The following is a 22,783-nucleotide window of genomic DNA, read 5'->3' as shown; positions in this document are numbered from 1 at the left end:
GCTATAAATAGCGCTTTCGGTGCTGAAGTGGACCGTCTAAATTTACTGCTCCATTCCCTCATACACTTGTACAGATTTGGAGGGTGGGGAATGATGACTCAGCACCAGGTGGATCGTTCTGCTTTGTGCAGGAGTATGACAGTGGAAATGATGTGGGCAGGGCCCAGTGTAATGCACGGCTGTCTGGATCTTCCCACTGAATATGCGCTCTGTGCCAGTGTGTGGGTGAAACAGACACGCATACAGTATCTCACAAAAGTGAGTACACCCCTCATATTTTTACAGTTATTTAATTAGATCTTTTCATAGGACAAAACTGAATAAATAACACTTTGACACAATGAAAAGTAACCAGTGTACAGCTTTTATAGCAGTGTACAATTATTGTTACCTAAAAATAACTCAAAATGCAACCATTAAGAGCTAAACCCCTGGCAACAAAAGTGAGTACACCCCTAAGTGAAAATGCCCTTTGCTTGGCCACCATTATTTCCATCACTGCTTTTAACTCTCTTGGTCATGGAGTTCACCAGAGCTTCACAGGTTGCCACTGAAATCCTCTTTCACTCCTCAAAGACGACATCGCACACTTGACACCATCTGAACCAAATAAATGTATCTTGGTCTCATCAGACCACTGCACATGGTTCCAGTAATCCACATCCGTAGTCCGCTTGTCTTCAGCAAACTGTTTGCGGTCTTGTTAGAAGAGTCTTCCTTCTGATACAACAGCCACGCAGACCAATTTGATGCAGTGTCATGTATAACTTGCTATACTTTGCACAGTGACCTAATTTCACAGTTTTGACAATTCTTTCAATTCATTTATTTTATAGATGAGAAACATAGTGACGAACATTGAAAGAAGCTTTACGTGCAACGGTTGTAAAGACACTCCCTTAAGTCCCTTGTCAGAGTTGATAGATTAGAGGATATGAAAACACAAGGTTTTGTTTAATGTGCTTAAACATCAGAGGAGTCATTGCTCAGTGTGTGTGTGTTTTTAGTGATCTCTAAGTCATGATGTCAGAAGTAGAAAAGTTGTAAACGTTGAGACATTCAGCGAAGAAGAGAAATGATACTTTATTTGCCAAAGAAATTAATGCAAGCTTATTACTGGCTATTATATCATCCTGCAATTTCCAGTTACATATTATGGGGCAACATGATGACCTTGCGTTTATAGCACGTGTGCCTCACAGTCAAGAGTTTGTGAGTTTTGAGATTCAGCTCTGACCTTCCTGCATGGAGTTTACCTCTCCATCTACAAATCAATCAAAACATGAATGTTATGTTAATTGAAGACTAGAACCTGTCTACTGGAGTTAATGTCGAATACAAATGTTCTTTTGTACGACATTTTCTTTCCATCACCCAGCAGATTTTGGTTTTCTTGCAGAGAGTCTCTAACTATTTTGGTCCTGCTAAGATTCATGGCAAATGTGTATGTCCACTATAACTTCATTATTCATGTCATTTGAAAAACATAACAAAACATATCTACAGGTAAGATGTATTGTTTTCCCTCGTTTTTATCATTAGCTAACTAATTCTCATGAGCTGAATTGGCTAAATTCACAAATTTAACAAACCTAGCACAAAAGTTGAGCTATGTATCCAGGACAATTATGCGGAAATCACCTGGGTGACGTCATACTTCTGACTTACTAGATGTCGCGCAAGGCCACCGCGTGTGGCAGCACTTAGCAGCAGGACGGCACCGGGGACACATACACGGCGCCAGTCACACTACACACACACGCACGCACACACTCTCACAGCCTATGTCAACACGCATCACATACCTTAAAAGTAACACGCAACCTGAACATTGCGGAGAAGAATCTCAAGTCGACTACACCGAGGGGACAAAAAGTGTGCTGGAGGAGGAAACGCTCCGCTCACGAGACACTCTGCGACTTGGCGGAAGCAGTAAGTCAATTTTCTGTTGGAACTTATAAGTGTAGGTCGCGGTAATGATTTGTGGGACAATGCGTTTAATCGCAACGTAAAGAGACGCAGCCGAGGAACTTTGGTTTTATTTCACTTGGCAAATATAGGCACGACAACAAAACAAAACAAATCCCTGTTGACTTGTTAGTTGACATTTGGTTGTTTGTCACTTTCGCTACACCGTTTTTCCACTTGCAATAAAACACATTCCGAGCGATTTTTCTGCATCAAGTTAAGACAACGGGCTATTTGAACAGTCAATAAAACACAGTAAGACGAGAGGATTTGCTTTATAAATACACATTGGCGGCAGATGGTAGCCTATAGCAACCGAGTCAGTGGCGCTTATAGTTAACTTTGTACAGTAACCTATCGAGCTCAGCCAAAGAAAACAACAGATTTCCCATTTAAAATATATCAAAGCTGTGGTGTGATTGATATGAGATGTCACATATTGCAAAATCAAGTTTTATTTAAAGTCTACAGGGTGGGCCAGAAGTAATGTCACCTTTCTGAATAAGCATAATTTATTGTTGTTTTCGTTACTTTATTTTTATACCAATCTGTATATAAACAAATATTTAAAAAATATATAATCTTGTAGATTTTATGAATGGAGTCATGTACATAATAACCTTCACTTTGACAGAAAGCTACAGTATAGGTCATATTAGGTCCATGACGTTTGAACCGGTCAGGCAGGATACTATGCTCGAATGCTTATAATATGTCATCATAAATATTTGAATCATGTTTAAATTGTTTATCATGCATTTTGTGTGACCCTCATATGACGGCTTTCAGAATTAAAGATTCTCCACCACACCAACTGCACTTTGCCTTCGCTTTGAGTTCTCTATCCAACCAAAAAAAAAAAAAATCATATTCGTTTTCTAATTGTTTGACCATGTTGCATTCTTGTGGCAGTAAACATCCCATATGTTTTACATTATTCCTACCTTTTGCCTGGAAAAGTCACAGCCTGCTCATCAATTTTGCTTGTCACTGTACTGTCTATGTTTTTGGAGGCAGTGCAGTATTTGTGAGGACAAGTAATACTATCTGCCTGCAGGCAGAGGCAGGGCCGTGTCAATATTAGCTTGTGGTATCCTGCGTCGCTTTGAGGATGCTCGCCGGACATTCGCTTAGTAATAGTCGCTCATGTGCAACATTTACATTCATTTGTAGTTTTGGAAAGTTCTACCCCCAAATCTTGTGTTGGGATGAGTCGTTGTGATTCACCACCATGCTGAGAAACACTCTCCCAGCTCAGATGCGATGACGAAAGGTTTTCTGGGGAAGAAATGCACACCGCTGTTAGTAGAAGCATTCCTGCTCTGCCAGTATAGCAGGTTTGACACCCTGTAAAAGAGCTGAGCATAGGAGTCAGAAACAGAATCTATGCATAGAAGTATAACACAGTATTTGTATGAGCTATGTAACAGCCACTTGTAACTTTGCTTCCGGAAAAAAAATTACATTTAATTACATGTCATGTCAGTTATGGTGGCACCAGTGATAACAATGGTGACAATGTGCTGTCACCAGAGTCTGAAGTTGTTGACCTGCGTGTGCGCATAACGCACACGTTGCCCGTGGGCAAGGAGAGCGAGTGTTGGACATTAATCTTACTTAGTTATCGAAGGGAGGGCTTTGATTCCGTCAAGCGGCTCTCTGCTGAAATTCATTAAAGACTGCTTTGTTCAAGGTTATTAGCGTGTGCTAATATTACATGCCACTGTGCTGCAGCAAAAAGACTTGATGACCACAGACATTTTTGGACATTTACTGTATAATACATTTAAGTTACATTTATTTGTTTGTAGAATAAGTAGTCATTGCAAAATCCAAAATGGTCCCCATCTCTTATAAATTTTCCAAAAATGTTTTGACTGATTCAAATTTAAGTTGCGTTATTGAACACTGTCTGATTGATTGCCATTTAAATGGTTCAAAAGCGCTCGCGTTCTCCTCAAGGTTTAACTTTTGTGTGAGTTTATGAACACATTTTTTAAAAGTGAATATCAAATATAGGAGTGTGACGATATATCGATATCCCGATAAATCGTGATACTTTGTCTCCCGATAGATTATCGATATGTCTACGCAAGTATCGCTATATTTGTAGTTAATATACAGCCACTATAACGGCTCCATTGTTTATTACTTATTAAGCAATTATTTGGCAGGCCACTAGGGGGAACGCCTCATAAGAGTGCCGGGGAAATGTATGGACTTCTTCAGGCGAAGAAGTCTCATGAGCTTACTTTAACTTGTGTAAGACATTTATTATCTGTCCAGCAACTGACTCAGTTTTGCATACGTAACATTTTAAAATATATTTTATGGTTCGACTTTTTGAAGCACACGATTTCTGAGGAATATTAACTCATTCACTGCCATTGACAGCTATAAACGTCAACATTTTATTTTAACAATTTTTATTAGTTCAACACTTTTTTCCACTTTTGTTAATAAGAGTATGAAAACCTATAATTTTTTTATTGTACATTTAGAACAGATATGAAATTTGTGATTAATCGCAAGTTAACTAGTGAAGTCATGCGATCATTTACAATTACAATTTTTAATCGCCTGACGCCCTGAATTTTTTCTTTAATTTTTTTTTTAATTCACTGCCATTGACGGCTATAAATGTAAAAAATATATTTTAACTATTTTTATTAGTTTAACATTTTTTCCCACTTTTGTTAACAAGAGTATAAAAAACTATAATTGTTTTCATTGTACATTTAGAACAGATGTAAAATTTGTGATTAATCGTGAGTTAACTAGTGAAGTCATGCGATTAATTACAATAAAAAAAATTAATCGCCTCTTGCTCCTAATTTTTAATAATATATTTTTTAATGAATTTATGGCAGTGAATGAGTTAATATTGATTTAATTGGATTGAATATTTAAGTAATTTTATTTATTTACTTTTGCAATGTTACACGAAAAAATCGTCACAGTTTATAAAATGAAACAATTCACTATGTAACTGACATGTTGCATAACAATAATGTTTAAGAAAGACACACATTTGTTCACAGAAAGTGGTCTCTGTTAAGAAGACATTTGTATTTGTTAAAAAAAAATACACTTAAGTACTCACTGTGAAGACACCAGTTTGAATATTTTTGTTTCAGTGACGGTACAAAAAGAAACTATTTTCTCATTGAAAAAAACTACATTTATGTCTTGAGTAGTTATATCGTAGATTATGGTGGATTTATTATCTGACTAATATATATATAATCGCGGTATCGTCATATCGGGAGATGATCGTTATCGTGAGCCTTGTATCGCATGTCGTATCATATCTTGCCCATCCCTTATCAAATGTGTACTCTAAAAAAGCCCAATAACCATTGGAAAGAATTATTTCAGCTTGCATTTCTCAGTTGGAAGTATTTTTTTTTTACGTCGCAGCACTGACATCATCATAATTATTTTCTTATTATACAGTCATGTATATTTATTCATAAAGACACACCAGGTTGTTAACCGTCGCCACGTGAAGGACTGGCACGGCTTTATTTTAACCGCATGTCAACTGGCGTCGCTCCATGAAGTCCGTCTGCTCTCTGTACTTTGTTGTCTTTCACTCTGCCTTGCACTTCCACTTCCTTGTCTGGTGTCTGCACAGAGCAACACTAAAAGGCAAAAAAATAATAATCTCCTTCATTGAGCTTACTTTAAATATCATCCAGACTTCGATCATTCTGAACATAATACATTAGCTGAATTGTTAGGGTCTAAAGCTCAGTAACTAACTACTGAAGCTGCACTGACGTGTGGTGTTTTGAAAGTGTTTCTGTTCCCTTCATCCCACATTTCATCTTTATTTAGCCTGTTGTTAGTCAGGTTTTCATTGCTCAAAATCTATCACAGAGGCAAACACTGACAGCTGAACACTTGCTGCTATGTATTCTTCTGTCAAGAAAAATACTTTAAAAGACTATTTTAAAAAAAGAAGTAAATAATATACTGTTACATAACATTTTAGTGTACTGACCCCCTCAACACACATTTGAATACCAAATGTGTGTTTAGGTAGTCATCCAGTCTGGACATAAACGCAACTCAACTGGGATACTGGACTTGCTATGAGCAGAGAGACAACGCTGAAGCAGCACGAAATGTACCGACGACCAAGATCCCAAAACGCTGGTGGTGCAGACAGCATGGGTTCAGTTCCCACTTTAGTTAACCCATGATCCTGAAGGAGAAGTAGTATTGAAAATGGCTTGATGAATAATTACTGTTGTTTTTAAAGCCGTTGTCAAATGTTGTACCCTTGCTTTCCTCATATTTCTTAGACTGTTTCATCCTCATTTGATTTGCTGAATGGCTTAAACCAGGGGTTAGCCCCCATAAGCGCAGCCTGTGGGCGTGTTCTAAATATAGCTCAACAGTAATGGGGCATGACTTCCCAGGAATGTTGTTAGAAGTGATCATTTCTAAAATGTAAATACTCAAAAAGAGATGTATAGAAACAAATTGCGAAGCACATTGTCTATGTTTTTAAATCATTGTTGATCATTTTTGTGAGCAATTATTATTATTCGCATAGATGAATAATTGTCCATCACCCCATATTCTTATCGTCACTAGGGCCATGGCGTTAATAACAACTTAAGGTAATTCAATTTGTTATTTTAGTAGTGTGTATCAAACTGTTTGCCCTTCTAAGTAATTAGTAACCTAGATGTGCCGTAGCTCTCCGTTTCAAAAAGGTTGGTGGCCCCCGGATTATACAGTAACTGCCATACAACCAAAACATTCGGCTTCAACTTTTCATTTGGCAGATTATGAAGTGCTTTTAGCACAAAGGACTTGTACAATGCTCTAATTCTTGTTTCTGTAAAGAATGCTGTTGACTGTATGCACGTGTGATGGGTCCTTCCGTACAAATGAGCAGTTGTCATTGTAAAGTTACCCAACCTGTCTGACTGGCTTGGTTAGTGCTCATGTGAAATGACAATTTCCATCAACACAATGCATACCTAACCGTTTATTTTAGATCAAATCTTTATTTTTGCTACATACTGTAAATGTTGCCTGTTCCAGTTAAGTTGCTGTGTAAGATATCATGTGGCCCACTGTTGCTCAGAGCAACATGTATCAGACATTCAAATTCCTGAGGAAAAATTGTTGACACGCACACACACCATTTAGGAGCAATGTTCTGTTGTCAATGTATTCTTTCGTCTTGGGTCCACCAGAATGTTTTCCTGTCCTTCCCCTTCCCCAATTACATGTGCTGTAGTCAGTTTTTTCCAGTCCCTTTGGGGACACAGAGACCTTTTTCCCACCAAAGCAGCAATTTTTATTTTTTATTTTTTGCTATTGCTTGTTTAGAACTCAGAAGTAGTCTATAAAGTATTGCTATGTTTGTGTTGGACTACAGGGTAGCTATGTGTCGTGTAAATGAAGCCACTTTTATGGGAGCGCTTCTCATTCCTCTTGACCTCTTAACTTGACTGTGTAGGACCTAGTAGGCATGAGTGGGATTAAAGGCACTCAGAGGGGGGTGTCTTTGTTGTTGTAGTCTTTAATTTCTAACAGTGAATATGTGAATCTGCAAACATGGACTGTTTTATAAACAAAGAAAATATAACCGTTATGCTCAAACATTATATATATATATATATATATATATATATATATATATATATATATATATATATATATATATATATTTATCCTATAAATTAACCCTATAAAGCCTGAACCATGAAATATGCGAGAGAAAATTTATTCTTTGTAAATAGAGTACTGTATTTATTGGTCCTTTTCAACAAACAAAACATTTATTTTTGAAAATTAACTTCCACATATGACTTTTGAGTTGTCATATTTAATACATTCGGTCACAATGCTTTAAATTCATACATTATAACTGTCAACCAAAAATATAATAATAAACAGACGTATCAAACATATTAGTATTTCCAAAAATCACAAAGAACATTTTCCACTATTAATAGGTATAGGTGTCTCTCTTATCTCAATTATGGTGAACTTGCAAGGTTGCTGGAAAAGCCATCAGCTGGGCGATACTGCCCTCTAATGGATTATCCGTGCAATAGATGTGTCAGATCATATACGTCAGGGTTTTTAATGGGGGAAAATAAATATTATTCTCATGAAATAGAGGGCTCAAAATGTCTTGTATTTAATACGATATGTTTGCCGCTATAGGGTTAAGTGAATTTAAAAGTGATACTCATGTAATTAGTCTACTTTCATTACTACTTTGTTCTTCGTGCTCTTGTAGTTTGATATTTTCCATTTACTGTAGCTAAATATTTCGTTTCCAAACTACGACCATGACCAGGAAACTTCTATTTCCTTTCTTGTTTCCGTTTGATGAGACTGTTGGCCACCTTCCTTTTATTTTTTTAATGTATTTATTTTTAAGTGTGTGACTTGTGTGTAGTGCATGTGTCTGCCTAATGTAATTGTCAATTTGATGTTTCGCTAGGAGGCTGAGGTGAGCTGTTGCCATGGCGCCCTTCCTGCGCATCACCTTCAATGCATATGATGTGGGTGAACTACCTCCTTCTACTGAACCCCCCATTTGTGCCATCAAGATGAAGGAGTCTGTCAGTACGGGTATGTGCAGCAAATGGACTGGAAGTATAAGAGCCTGTTCAGCCACATGTTTGTTTGTAATCAAATACAGTGCAGCTCAGCTTCTGGGTCGTGATATGCTTTTGGCAGTACATCAAACTTGTTAATTCATCAAAACTGCATTATGCTTAGTGCAACAAACCAAATCAATGACAAATGCCATTTGCATTGCCCATCTCCTTATAGGTGTTACACTCTCTTAACTCATTTGCTCGCAAAAACGTAAAAATGGGTTCCATTTGAAGTGTCCCAAATACGTATTTATATGTTTTTTATTTTATTTTATGTTTTTTTTGCTAGAGCATACAGAATGCTTTGATGCAGCCTCTGAACTACGGAGAACGGGTGAAGAAATGGTAGTTGTTATAAAAACGGCCAGCAGGTGGCAGCAGAGTATAAGAGATCAACCAGGGCCATGTTGCAAAGAGCTATTTTCCCCACTGTTTTAAACAGATTTGTGAATAATGATGAAACTTATATTCTAATGTTAATTGCTGCAAAACGGAAACAGATAGATGAAAGAAGAGACTCTAATTTTGTTGTTGTTGGTAGGTTCCATGTCTTTATAGCAATAGAACACAATATTCTGTGGGCCTTGCAAAATCTGTCAAAATCCAGTAAAACAGCCAGGAGCGAAGGGGGTTGCTTCAGTGAAAATGGCTGGGAGTGAATGAGTTAAAAGGAAGGAAGTTGGTTTGCAACACCACAGGAAGGGAATGTGATTGGACGAGTGTTCAATGGCCATATCTGAGTGAATGAGTTCAATGAAAATGAAGCTATCATTATGAAATATTACATTTTATTTTATTCTAACCACTATCTTTAAGAATTGACAACCTTTCGTTGGTTGAAAAATGTGGTGCTACCAGTTAACAGTTCCTGTTTCATTTTAAATGTAATTTGCAAGGATTTAAAAGCGTATTTCCCTGACCACCAATATTTCATAATGGAATAGTTTCACCAATTTATGCAGAAAATCTGACAATTTGTTTCAACTATTTGCGGTCAGTTCAAGGTCGCATACTTTAACAAACTCGTATTTCAAAGATTTGCTATGAGAAAGGGCGTTCGTTCGGGCTTGTTCATTTCTGCTTGCAGCTTTAAAACACATCAAAATGTAGATTGAATTGTTGTTTCCTCAAACTAAAAACCACTCTTCTTCTACAGAGCGAGGAAAGACCCTGATTCAGAAGAAGCCCACCATGTATCCATCGTGGAAGTCCACTTTTGATGCTCATATCCATGAGGGTCGTGTTTTAGAAGTAGTTCTGATGCAGAGCGCCGAGGAGGCTTTGGCCAAGGCTACTGTTGGTGTGTCTGTGCTCGCAGAACGCTGTAATAACTCCAAAACCAATGGTCGTGCTGAGTTCTGGTTGGACCTGATCCCTTCTGGGAAGGTCCAAATCGCTGTACAGTATTTCCTGGAGGACAGTGATGCAGGTAAGACAGCCTCATCATACAGTACTGTACTGCATTTGTTACGCCCTCTACTGGCAGCGAAAATACTATTTGTGGTAGCATTAAAATCCCTTGATTTATTAAACACATGTAAAGTGTGGTGTTAGTATTCAAATTGAGATTTTTTTTTTTAAGCACCCTAATTGGAAGAAGACTTTTTGGTGCTGTGTAAAAGTGTTAAATGTATGTTACTTGGCCCTTGTCTTCGTTTACTGTATTACCTAGACATCAACTTGCAGTTAAACTGTAAATTATTTTAATCTGCTCTGATATGACCTTGCAGGGTTTGTTGTTTGTTATGTGGTGGAACGATCATTCAGGGTCATTTGGGAAACATGACCTCATTCATGCCCACTGACTTTGTAGTTTTTGTGTCGTTTTGTTTACGCTTTCAAGTGTTGTCACAGTTTCAGCTTTTTGCAATTTGAGTGTTTTCATTACAGCTTTCCATTCTTGAACGAACAGTGACACTATAGAATGTATTTTTTATTTATTAAATTTTTTAGATAAGCTCGTTAATTGCTTAGCTGTCACATTACAACCCCTTCACGAAGGTTATTCTACTCGTTTAGAAGCACTTTCTATTGGAGAAGGCCTGAGGGTAGGGAGGGTGTTTTTGGGGTTGACGCCGTACTTTATCAGCTCTCCGCCATGCACGCCACGTTTCCTGAAAAGCAACACTCGGTATTTTTGGGTGTGTGAGAACAGCTTTCTGTCTCTGCCTCTCTGTCTCTCTTATATCGCTGCTTTCTTGGCTCAGTCCACTGAAGCTCTGTCCAAACACAAGCAGCTGTCACTCGAAGGCAAAGAAGAGGAAATTAGTTTATTTCTTTTTATACGTCTTTCCACTTGTCAGTCTAATCAGCGGTCTCTTTAAGGCCACTCTTTTTTCCCCACTCCCATTCACTCTCCTTATCGCCTTAGTTTCTGCCTGCTTTGTTTACCTCTCTCACGCCTCTTTCACCGTCTTCCCCAAGTGACTTTTGACCCCACGCTGTTGACTTGCGTCAGCTGCTTCTTCACAGTTGACTTTTCCCCGTGTTCACCCTCCTTTGAAAAAATTTGAGCGAGGCCTTCCTCCTTTTGTAACTGAGAGTTTGGACTTGAATTTCTAGCACGTTGAATCATCCCAAAAAAAAAATGTTAAGGAGAGGTTAAGCGAAAATGGTGCTTAAAATAAATGGCCATTGTGTTACCTTTCTTAACAATGCTTCTTACCAGTAATGGTATGGTTCTCCCACATGCTCCTGGGACAGTTGTTCAACAGGAAATCAATCTACCAAACAACCATTTGTTTCACTTGGTAAAGTCATTAGCTTCATAAGAGAAACAATATCATATTTTAATCAGGACCAGAGGTGGGTAGAGTAGCTAAAAATTGTACTCAAGTAAGAGTAGCGTTACTTCAAAATAATACTACTCAAGTAAAAGTTAAAAGTAGTCATCAGAAAAATCACTCTAGTACAAGTAAAAAAGTATTCGCTGAAAAGAATACTCAAGTACTGAGTAACTGCTTGAACATGAAGTCTGATTTATTTTTTAAAAAACAATGTCATCAGACAGACAAAAACATCAAATTATGTGCAAATGCTGGCCTTTCCAAATCATAAAATAAAAAATAAAAAACTTTTGTGCTCAAACAACAATGCAAGCAGACACGTTAGCCTAAGTGTTCGAAATGTTTTTATTCTAGCCCTCCAAAAAAGCTCAGCATTAAACACACATTGTTATGGCTCGTGTTTTGTCTTTGTTTGTTTATTGAACATAAGACCACAGGTCATAAACCTGGAACAAAACAGATAAAAAAGAATATCACAACGATATAATGCTAATATTACATGTATCATTATACAAATACATGCACTGTATACATTATGTTGTTTATTGTCGAAATGTATGGTCTGTGTTGTTTCATTTGATTTCAGATAACTTCTATTTTTATTACATCAAAGCTGATGCACAATAATTCGCTATTGAATGCAATCGACTACATAACCCATAATGCTTTGCATTCACATAGAACTCTTAGTACCACTGCACGCAATAGTCACAGTCTCAGTAGAGATTAATCCACAAATTGTGGCGCAATTTAGGTGGCACTTTCTTCAAGCGAAAGCACCAAGACGTCATCTTTCAGTTGACTCTTCCGGTTTCTCGTCATGCCTGCCAGTCTTCAAACGGGGCCACATTTCCTGTATATAAGCACACAGAAATGCTCCCACACAGCCTGTCAAGCAGAGCACTTAAGGCCTAGATACACCAATCCGACGTCGGCCAAATGTGACCGACGCCTACCCCCTGACTTTAATATTCACATGTGCTGTGCTGAAAAACCATAAAGTTGTGTGGAGTACTGTTTATCCGCGTTGTCACTTGCTCTTCTTGCCCCGTACGCTGATTCGCTAGCTAACAGCCAATCACAGTGATCAAATGCCCCCGACGCCGATTCAACATGTCGAAATTTGATGATACAACACACCTCTGATCAGGCCTATACCAATGCAATAAAAAAGCACAATAACAAATAGCTCTCTGACATAACACTTTGTTAGATTTTGTGGTTGTATCTTATATTTTGTCCAGTAAGTCTCTGACCAAGCTGTTTGCTACCAATTGCTCTTTCCCTTCAGCTCCAAACAACCCATCTGTGAGAGTTGCCCACGAGGATGGACTCACGACCCTGAACAAGAGGAGGGGAGCGTTCAAGCAGCCCAAGCTTCACGTTATCAAGAACCACGAGTTTGCTGCCACTTTTTTCCACACGCCTACCTTCTGCTCTGTATGTAGGGACTTTCTCTGGTAAGTCCAGCCTTTGTGAAGATTGTCATCATATCAAAACACAAAAAGAAAGAAGCAACAACAACAAAGAATTTTATTGCAACAAGAGTGAGTCAGCAGGGGAATCCACCAGGTCTTGTTGCATTGCAACTGCTGTAAGTCAACAACACTAACCTGTTGGTTAAACTCCCCTTCGAGCTCTTTGAGCACAATGTATGTCGATAAAATGTGTTCTTTTCATCTAAGGTGTGAAACATACCAGCATCAAGATGGTCCGTTTTTCATTAACAAGCTCAGTTGATGTCTTCTTTGATCACGAAAAATGAAATTGGCATTCATTTTCTATAATATGAAACCGTTTTGAAGTAATCAATGTTTGTAACTGAAATTATGATTATAGTTTGCAGTTTATTTGGACCAGCGCAGTGTTATACCAAGGACTTTTAATCATTTGGTTGTCTTCTTATTTAGCTACACAAGGCCATCAAAATATATTAGTGCCTGACCGATTAATCTGCCGATATTAAATATTTTAAAATCGGCAAAAATCGGCAGACACCCCATTTGTTCTTTAACACATTACAGCATAAGACAAATATAATGCCCCCACCCATCAAAAAAATAATAATAATTCGGGAAAAAATTTCAGGAACATTATTTTCTCACTGGTGTAAACTTAAATACTAAAGGACGTTTTTTTTTTTTGTTTTTTTTTTTTTTTTCTTTTTTTCTTTTTTTTTTTTTTGTTTTTTTTTTAAGAGCTCAGTATTGTTCATTCGGAAATGTCATCATCATTGCTCTTTTTTTTTTTTTTTTTTTTTTTTTTTTTTTTAAATATATATATATATATATATACACATATATACATACATATATACATATATACATACATACATACATACTTTTTTTTTTTTTTTTTGTGTGTGTGGGTGAGTATGTGTGTGTGCGTGCGTGCGTGCGTGTGTTTGTTAGCTCACCAGAAAACCTATTAGAAAAAAAAATCTTATACCGTTCACCTAAATCGAACACCAGGAGACCCGAGGGGACCGAAGAAAACCAAGGAAGGTGAAATCCAGCACCGACCAGACACCCCCCACCAGAACTCCTCCCCAGCCCAAGAAACATCCAGACCCCAACAAATCCAAAAAACATAAAGTCAGGGAGGCCTCAAGAGACCAACGGAGAGACCGAGAAAAGGAAGGAAGGACAGACGAAGCCGCGTGAGATCCGAGACACCAGCCTCCACCGATTCAATAACCTGAGGAGGAAACAGATTGTGTCTGAGTTTCGGTAGATGCTGGTGTGGTGGATCTGGCATGCATGAAAATCTCCACCAAAGAGGGGAGCCGTCGACCCCCGCCGGAACAGAGCAAGCGCAACACCTCAGGGCCCCCCAGGCCGCGGCAGCGCCAAAGGACGACCCCCGGGCCCCACCAGGGCCACCGGCCGGAGAGCAAACCCAGGAGCAGGAGCGCCCCCCGCCCCAACACGGCCCGCGCCCCCGGCCCAACGCAGCAGGACGGGGCACTGCAGGCCCACCAGGCACCCCACCGGCCCCCAACCCCCGCCCCCCCACCACCCCCCGCCCCCCATCCACCCCCCGCCACCCACCCCAACCCAGCCCCAGCCGCCCCCATGCCCCCAATCCCCCAGACACCCCCCACCCCCAGCACCCCCCCACCCCGCAACCCCCACCACCGCCCCCCCCCCCCAACAAAGCCGCCCCCCCCCCGACCAACCGGCAGCCCCCCAACCCCCGACCCCCAGCCCCCGGGGACCACCCGCACCCAGGCACCGGCGCCGAAGAGGGGCCGGACAGCGGAGCGGAGAGGGCAGCCGCGCCCACCCCACCCCCCGCCGTGTGGAAGGACGGAACACCGGGGGCAGAAGGGGGAGATGGGGGCACCGGAGGGCGGCCGACACCCCCGAACCCCAGGCCCAGCGGGGGAAGGCCCCGGTCGTCACCCCAGCGTTCTTTGTGAAAATTAACCCCTGTTACTGAGTCCGCCAGCTCGCGGACTGGCGAACTCTACCCCTAAACCGTGAATGTGACCCTAAAGGACGTTTTGTAAAACAATCAAATGTTCAAATCCAGCTGTAATAGATATGTTCATTGTGTTAAAGGACCCAAAAATACGCTATTTTATTCATTATATGTATTTTTTATTAATTGGCCGAGGAATCAGTTATCAGAATTTTATTATCAAATATCGGAATCGACATCGTCCTCAAAAATCCATGTCGGTCAGTAAAAATGGATTACATTGTACTAATAGCGGTGTCTACTACGTTTCCTGCATGGTCATTCACTAAAAAACAAAATTGTGTTTTGTTTTTTCTCCCATTCAGGGGACTCAAAAAGCAAGGCTACAAGTGCAGACGTGAGTTTTTCCTCCTATCAAATACCCCTACAATATAGCCCAACAGTTGATTATTTTGTCAATTTAACTTCACATTATCTTCAAATGTGGAAACAATATTTGTTCATGTATTTCACCCAGAATGCAATGCAGCAATTCACAAGAAATGCATCGAAAAGATTATTGGCAGGTGCACCGGTACTGCAGCAAACAGCCGCGACACGATGGTGAGTTGGGAATTGAGTTAAGGGGCTTAAGTTCAGTTTAACTGCAAATACATTGTCAGTTGTGCAACAAATGTGTGTTGTTGTTTTGTTTTGTTTTTTACACACAAAAAAGTAATAATCAAATCATCTCGACTGAATGAAACATTTTGTTGTGCAATTATCTTATTGTAGCATTCATTGATCTAATGACTAACCGGGTATGGTGTATCTGTGTCTAGTTCCAGAAAGAGCGCTTCAAGATCGATATGCCGCATCGCTTCAAGTACAATAACTACAGGAGCCCCACATTCTGTGACCACTGTGGCAGCCTGCTGTGGGGTCTCTACAGACAGGGCCTTAAATGTGAAGGTGAGACCTGTCAATTTGTTCAGTCTGATAGAAAATCATTTCTTGAACTCGTGACAGTTTGCTCCACCGTTTGCAACTTGACATATGCAGCATTTGTGTTTTTCCACATCAGATTGTGCCATGAACGTTCATAGTTATTGTCAGAAAAAAGTGGCCAATCTGTGTGGGATCAACCAGAAGCTACTGGCTGAAGCTCTTTCTCAAGTCTCCCAGGTTTGTACTTCACAATTTTTAATGAGATTGTAGAGTGTTAAACTGTGAATCGTGAATGCACACAATAGATAATATAAGTAAAAGTACTTTTTTAAATATATTCTTTTAATTTAATTGTAGACTACTTTATGTCCCCAGAAGATGATTTTGTTAGCATTACACACTTATTGGACAGAACCATTTCACACTAGATTATTATATGGTCATGCTTAGGAGTGTTAGAAAAAATCGATTCGGCAATATATCGCGATATTACAGCGTGCAATTCTCGAATCGATTCAATATGCGGCCGAATCGATTTTTAAACATCAATTTTTTATGGGAATATTCAACAAAACGTCTTACTTAGGGTTGGGTTTCACACATTAAGCATGGAAGAATGTTATGTTAATGGAACATTAAGCCCTAATATTTTATTTCAGTGCCGTTCAAACATGAAACAGACTGCAACCTGAATTTTCAGATAAATAAATACATTTTCATACAAATCTTACGGTGTACATGTACAAGTTTACTGATAAGTATTTTCTAAATTTGAAATTTGGAAAAAAATCACAATAATCAATTTATAGATCCGCATCGGGATTAATCGGTATCAAATCGAATCGTGACTTATGAATCGTGATAAGAATCGAATCGCCACATACTAGGCAATTCGCACCCCTATGCTACTGTCAGAGTACGGGCCACACGACTCAAAATAACGGTTAGCAACTTAATATTCAATGACAGTCTGACTTGGCCAATCAAGTAACCAGCAAGAATACTAGATACCACATGTAATCATAAAAGAGTTTTCCCTGAGCGGGAATCGAACCCGGGCCGCGGCGGTGAGAGCGCCGAATCCTAGCCGCTAGACCACCAGGGACCTTATTGTGATGGCAGTATGACTGAAAATAGGATCATCAAGTCACCATTGTACAAGTGAGCATCACAAGTATTTTACATCTTAGAAAGTTTTTCAAAAGTATTTTATATCTTAGAAATCCCTGAAGAAGTCTGACAGCTCCAGCACAGCAGATATTGGGATCTACCAAGACATCCGTGGAGCAGCTGACCCTGCTGGTAAGATGTTGTCATTACAATTTGATACTGCGAAAAGTTCAAATTTATTCTTTAGATCATTAGATTTTTTTTTTTGCCATTAGATTCAATTTAAAATCTTATTTTTTATAGTTTTTTGGTTGCAGTTTATATGAATTTCTTAATGATAGTGTATTCACTCTGACGTGCAAATTCTCATAGCTGATAAGAATGGCAAAGTGAGCAACGGCTCAAGCCCAGCCGCACCTTCTGTCAAGCGGTCACACCTCACCCTCAACCACCTGTTCTTCCACAAGGTTCTGGGCAAAGGCAGCTTCGGCAAGGTGGGTGGAGTTTGTACTCCATATCGCGCAACAGACTGAAAATGGAGGACTGTGCTTCGTGCTTTGTTGGGACGCTGCACTCATCTCACTCGTTTACGACTCCTCAGGTGCTGTTGGCTGAGCTAAAGGGTCAAGGCCAGTACTACGCCGTGAAGGTTCTCAAGAAAGATGTGGTTCTCATGGATGACGACATTGAGTGTACAATGGTGGAGAAGAGAGTCCTTGCCCTTGCCTGGGAGAACCACTTCCTCACGCATCTTTATTCCACCTTCCAGTCCAAAGTGAGCATGAAAATCTGACATCATCACAGCACTGCGGTTTTCTCGACCCCGTTACACCAAGACGAGCTGCGGACTGCTGTTTCAGCACTCTTTATCTTGAACACTTCATTCATTTGTCTGCAACAATGAGCCGATGAGGTCATGCTGTTTACCCAGGAGCACCTCTTCTTTGTGATGGAGTATCTCAATGGAGGCGACTTGATGTTCCACATCCAAGACAAAGGCCGCTTCGATCTCACCCGAGCCACGTAAGCGCTTCAGCAAAGCCAAATGGAAGCCATGATTATCTACTAATGTTGTTCACATCATCATATAATTGTATATTATTGTGTTTGTTTTGTGCGCCAACCTCCAGATTCTATGCTGCTGAGATAATAGTGGGACTGCAGTTTCTCCACTCAAAAGGAATTATCTACAGGTAATAGCTTCTCGAGGGACATGCATAATGAATATTTAACATTTTTACTGCATCGCCAACCTGGAGCAGCTCTCATGTGGATGCTAGACAATGGAATTTGAACATAAGTTTCATATTGTCATAATTCACAGGGATCTGAAGCTGGATAATGTGATGCTGGACAAGGACGGGCATATCAAAATAGCAGACTTTGGCATGTGTAAGGAGAACATGTTTGGAGATGCCCGAGCTTCCACGTTTTGTGGGACACCAGACTATATTGCACCTGAGGTACGGCATTTAATGTTGCAGTGCCATAAGTGTGGTCCACATGCCCAATACAGTCATTTACATGATCAATAGTCCCGTAATATTTGTGGCATGAGCAGGATTTCCCCATGATTGGGTCATCAGACGGTTTTTATCATTCATTTTTTTCTTCCATTTAGCTCATTCAATAACAAATTAATTAATAATGAATTGACTTATTCAACATAAGAAAATAAAAACAATACTTGAGCATTCATTATTATTTTATTCTTAAAACAAAACAAAACGTTTTTTAACCTCCTCTACGAATAAGCTGGCCCATCTATCGATTAAAAAAAAAATCCGATATGGCCATTGAACACTCAAATCTTTGAACTATGAGTTTGTTAAAGTATGCGACCTTGAACTGACCGCAAATAGTTGAAACAAATTGTCAGATTTTCGGCATAAATTGGTGAAACTATTCCATTATGAAATATTGGTGGTGAAGGGGCCAGCAAGGGAATCCTATCCCTAGTGGTCTAGTGGCTAGGATTTGGTACTTTTCACCGCTGCGGCCCGGGTTTGATTCCCATTCAGGGAAATCCTTGCTAATTACATTTAAAATGAAACAGGAACTGTTAACTGGTAGCACCACATTTTTCATGTGACGACAGGTTGTCAATTCTTAAAGATAGTGGTTAGAATAAAATAAAATTTAATATTTCATAATGATAGCTTCATTTTCATTTAACTCATTCACTCAGATATGGCCATTGAACACTCGTCCAATCACATTCCCTTCCTTCCTTTTAACTCATTCACTCCCAGCCATTTTCACTGAAGCAACCCCCTTCGCCCCTGGCTGTTTTACTGGATTTTGACTGATTTTGCAAGGCCCACAGAATATTGTGTTCTATTGCTACAAAAACGTGGAACCTACCAAAAGCAAGATTAGAGTCTCTTCTTTCATCAGGAAAAAAAAGTATATTTCTATGTTTCTGTTTTGCAACAGTTAGCATTAGAATATAGGTAAGTTTCATCATTATTCACAAATCAGTTTTAATCAGTGGGGGAAAAAAGCCTTTTTGCAACATGACCCTGGTTGATCTCTTATACTCTGCTGTCACCTGCTGGCCGTTTTTGTAATAACTACCATTGCTTTAAGCTTTCTCTGTAGTTCAGAGGCTGCATTAAAGCATTCTCTAGCTCTAGCATAAAAAATGTCTAAATGTTTTTGGGACCATGGTAATATTTAAGATAGAACGTATTTATGTGTTTTTGGGAGCAAATGAGTTAAAAGTGTCTTGCTCTTTCATTTCCCATGACAGATTCTCTTAGGACAAAAGTATACTTTCTCAGTGGATTGGTGGTCTTTTGGTGTGCTGGTCTATGAAATGCTGATCGGCCAGTCACCTTTCCAAGGTGACGATGAGGACGAGCTCTTTGAGTCCATCCGGAAGGAGACTCCTCATTACCCTCGCTGGATAACCAAGGAGGCCAAGAAATTGCTTGAACTGGTGATTATTGAGGCTCTCTTTAAAGCAACACTAAGAAGCTTTCAGTATATGTTGATTATGGCGGTGCTCGGGAGACATAATGCATCATCGTTCATTCATTAGCAGCGAAGCTAATAGATTAGCCCTTTCCGTAACGTCTTGATGCCAGACTTTTATGAATGGGGAGGCCATGGAGGGGCCAAGGATACGTATCCAAAGATTATGCCAAATACTTTTGTTTTATAAACAATTAATTTCAAACGGAGTCTCTAAATGTTGAAATATATTTAAGTACATATTATAGCACATGTAAGCGGTTCAAGAAATGCATGGATGGATTATAGCATACAGGAGATTTTTGCCTATAATGTCCTGGACAAAATGTACAATATTCAATGAACAGTATTTAACATAAATGAAATTTGCAATTTGTATGAAAATTGAAATTTGTTTCTTTTAAGGAACAAGTCATATTTTCTTGTTTCATTTTCCACACACCCTATGAAAAAAAAATTTTTTGTTACTCCTCGCACTTTATTTACAACCACATTGTGTTACTAATGTTATTATTTAATAATAATGTTATTAAATCCTGCTATTAAAGCCCCCACTTCTAGACTAAAAACGTTAGGACATATATACTAAGTGAATAAGTGCTAAGCTGTATTCTTCAAGCTATTTTGTGTGTGATGTTTAAATCTCTTATTTTGAAATCTGTACTTTTAATTTGGAAACCCGCTCCGTACTTCTGTTTCCTGTTTCACGTTTCCGTTCGTCATTCAGCTCATGCATTTATTTTTAGCTTGTGCAAAACAACGTTAACTTATTGATGTCCGTTCAAAGCAATCTATCTTTAGCCTCATATGTGGTCTAGTGGAACCCCAGTAATATTTGAAAGGACTGTATTGCCTTTTAGACTAAACAGTTGACTTCTTTTCTTCCATCATAATTGCAGTTGCTTGAGCGAGATCCCTCTCGTAGGCTTGGCGTGGTGGGAAACATCCGTGAACAGCCCTTCTTCAAAAATATCAACTGGCCTGCCCTGGAGAGGAGAGGAGTGGAGCCCCCTTTCAAGCCCAAAGTGGTGCGAACCATTCTGATGTTCTAATTTCATGCTGACCAAAACACAATGGTGTAAATACGTCAAGCTGCATCATGGCATTGGCGAGTATGTCAATTTTCAGCACACTATTGTTTGATAACTGAAATTATGCCGTCCACAGAAATCCCTAAGTGACTGCAGCAACTTTGACAAAGAGTTCCTGAGCGAAAAGCCTCGACTCTCCCACACCGACAAGAACCTCATCGACTCGATGGATCAGTCAGCATTTGCTGGCTTTTCTTTTGTCAACCCCAAACTGGAACATCTGATAAGAAATTGAAAAGACAAACTGGCTCACCCGGTACCGTCACTAAAGTCGTCGGTTCTTACACTCTCTTAAAAGCTCGAACCTATTTGCCTTTATCCTCATGGTTGGACTTTACTGAATACCTCTATCAGAGGATATGAAAAGTTGAAAACACTCTTTATGTATAATGAAGGGACCTACTTCACATACCAATGTAACTATAATCAAAACTGAAGCTTTTTATATATGTGTTATTATTTTAACCATGTAATCACTTCTAACCCAATCATCTATGTACTGTATCTTGAAACTTATATTTAAAAACAAAACAGACAAATAGCCACACACGCCATTTCTACCACATCCTGTATACTAATAGATCTAAATAATAGCACTACTCCACACATCTCTAATGGATAATAATTCCCCAGATGATAGAATAGTGAAAAAAATACACATTACAGTGATTTAAATCACTAGTCACAACCTTACTTCCTGCACTGACTTTAATACTGATGATGCTGTAGTAAAGCTGCACAATGTATATGTAAATAGACAAATGTCCTTTAAAAAAAAATTTTTTTTTAATTTATTCTCTGTCTGTTTTCAGCTGCATTAAAAGTGCCTGCCGAACTACAAGCACACTCAGTGGTTACCATTAGTGTTGGTGAAATAGTATGGTACTACCTGTAGGCAATATATGTTGCTGTGTTTTGTGTTGGAATGAGCATTTTTAAAGTAAATAACTTGGAAGTTGGAACTGTATCATAAATCAAATGTGGACATTATTGTGCTTCCCTTTGAGGTATAACTGTACATTTAAAAATTTACTTTTACATTTGATTATGAATATGAATAAACATTCCTTTTATCCATCCATTAGACCGTATTTTGTCATTTACTCAAGTGGGGTGCATGCTTCTCACCTGTCAATCGCAGGGCACCATCTGAAGTCATTTTTTAACAGAGTACCAATACTGTGTACTGTACTAGATTTTTCTGCATCCACTTAGTATCTGAGTGTTTATTTTTCAAATGAGTTTAATTTTTCATTTGAGTTGAATTTGACTCCCGGCATGTTAAAATAGATATTTGTACTGTAACCTACCTACTTTCACTTTTTAGTATACAGTATAGACCCTTTACTTATTGAAGCTTCGATCACCGCCCAGGGCTTCATCCTTGTATGGCGTACTCGTGCGCTCTGTTGCCACCTAGTGGTCAGGTGCTGTGACTGCACCCACCGGTTCAATGTGAAGTCGATGACAGGCGAGCAGACATTCCTGCAGTGACCCGTTCTGTGTCCTCTGCCTTCGGCAACGTCCCCATCGCCTGGCGTGGGAGGTGAATTTGAAAATAAATTTTAAGGGAGCACAGACACTTTACAAACTCGAATTTGTACGTATTTGCACACATGATCCTTTTCTCTTTTTTTGCAGTGGAAGTTGCCACTAACAAATGTCAGGTGACGACCCCCACCCCTTCTTAAAACATGCACAGTCCATACATTCATTTTGTATTAAAATGGCAGTTCAAATCACTACCCCTTGTAGTAGTTTTCACCAAAACACTTTCCACAAAATGACTGGGTGAATTTGGAAATAAATTCTACAAGGTTCTGCTCTGCCATTGTTTCTGCCGTTGGTGCAAGATTGGATCGTT

At 39.2% G+C, this 22,783-nt stretch overlaps 1 protein-coding gene across 1 annotated transcript; it reads left to right on the top strand.

The window, feature by feature from the left end:
- Window positions 1-1,688: 1,688 nt before the first annotated feature.
- On the top strand, window positions 1,689-22,000 carry prkcdb (protein kinase C, delta b). The gene is made up of 17 exons (XM_086086746.1): window positions 1,689-1,932; window positions 8,447-8,577; window positions 9,763-10,035; window positions 12,684-12,852; window positions 15,181-15,212; window positions 15,333-15,418; window positions 15,637-15,766; window positions 15,879-15,979; window positions 16,963-17,044; window positions 17,225-17,346; window positions 17,454-17,627; window positions 17,784-17,875; window positions 17,983-18,045; window positions 18,177-18,315; window positions 19,605-19,793; window positions 20,728-20,856; window positions 20,996-22,000. Exons 2-17 carry the CDS (start codon window positions 8,469-8,471, stop codon window positions 21,152-21,154), a joined length of 2,049 nt encoding a protein of 682 aa, XP_085942872.1. The 5' UTR covers window positions 1,689-1,932; window positions 8,447-8,468; the 3' UTR covers window positions 21,155-22,000.
- The last annotated feature ends 783 nt before the right edge of the window (window positions 22,001-22,783 follow it).

The sequence above is a fragment of the Leptonotus elevatus genome, chromosome 10, assembly GCF_054856555.1.
Source record: "Leptonotus elevatus isolate MCC_2025b chromosome 10, RoL_Lele_1.0, whole genome shotgun sequence".
NCBI lineage: Eukaryota > Metazoa > Chordata > Actinopteri > Syngnathiformes > Syngnathidae > Leptonotus > Leptonotus elevatus.
Note: the sequence above shows the minus strand (reverse complement) of the source record. Positions and strands in the feature narration are given on the sequence as shown.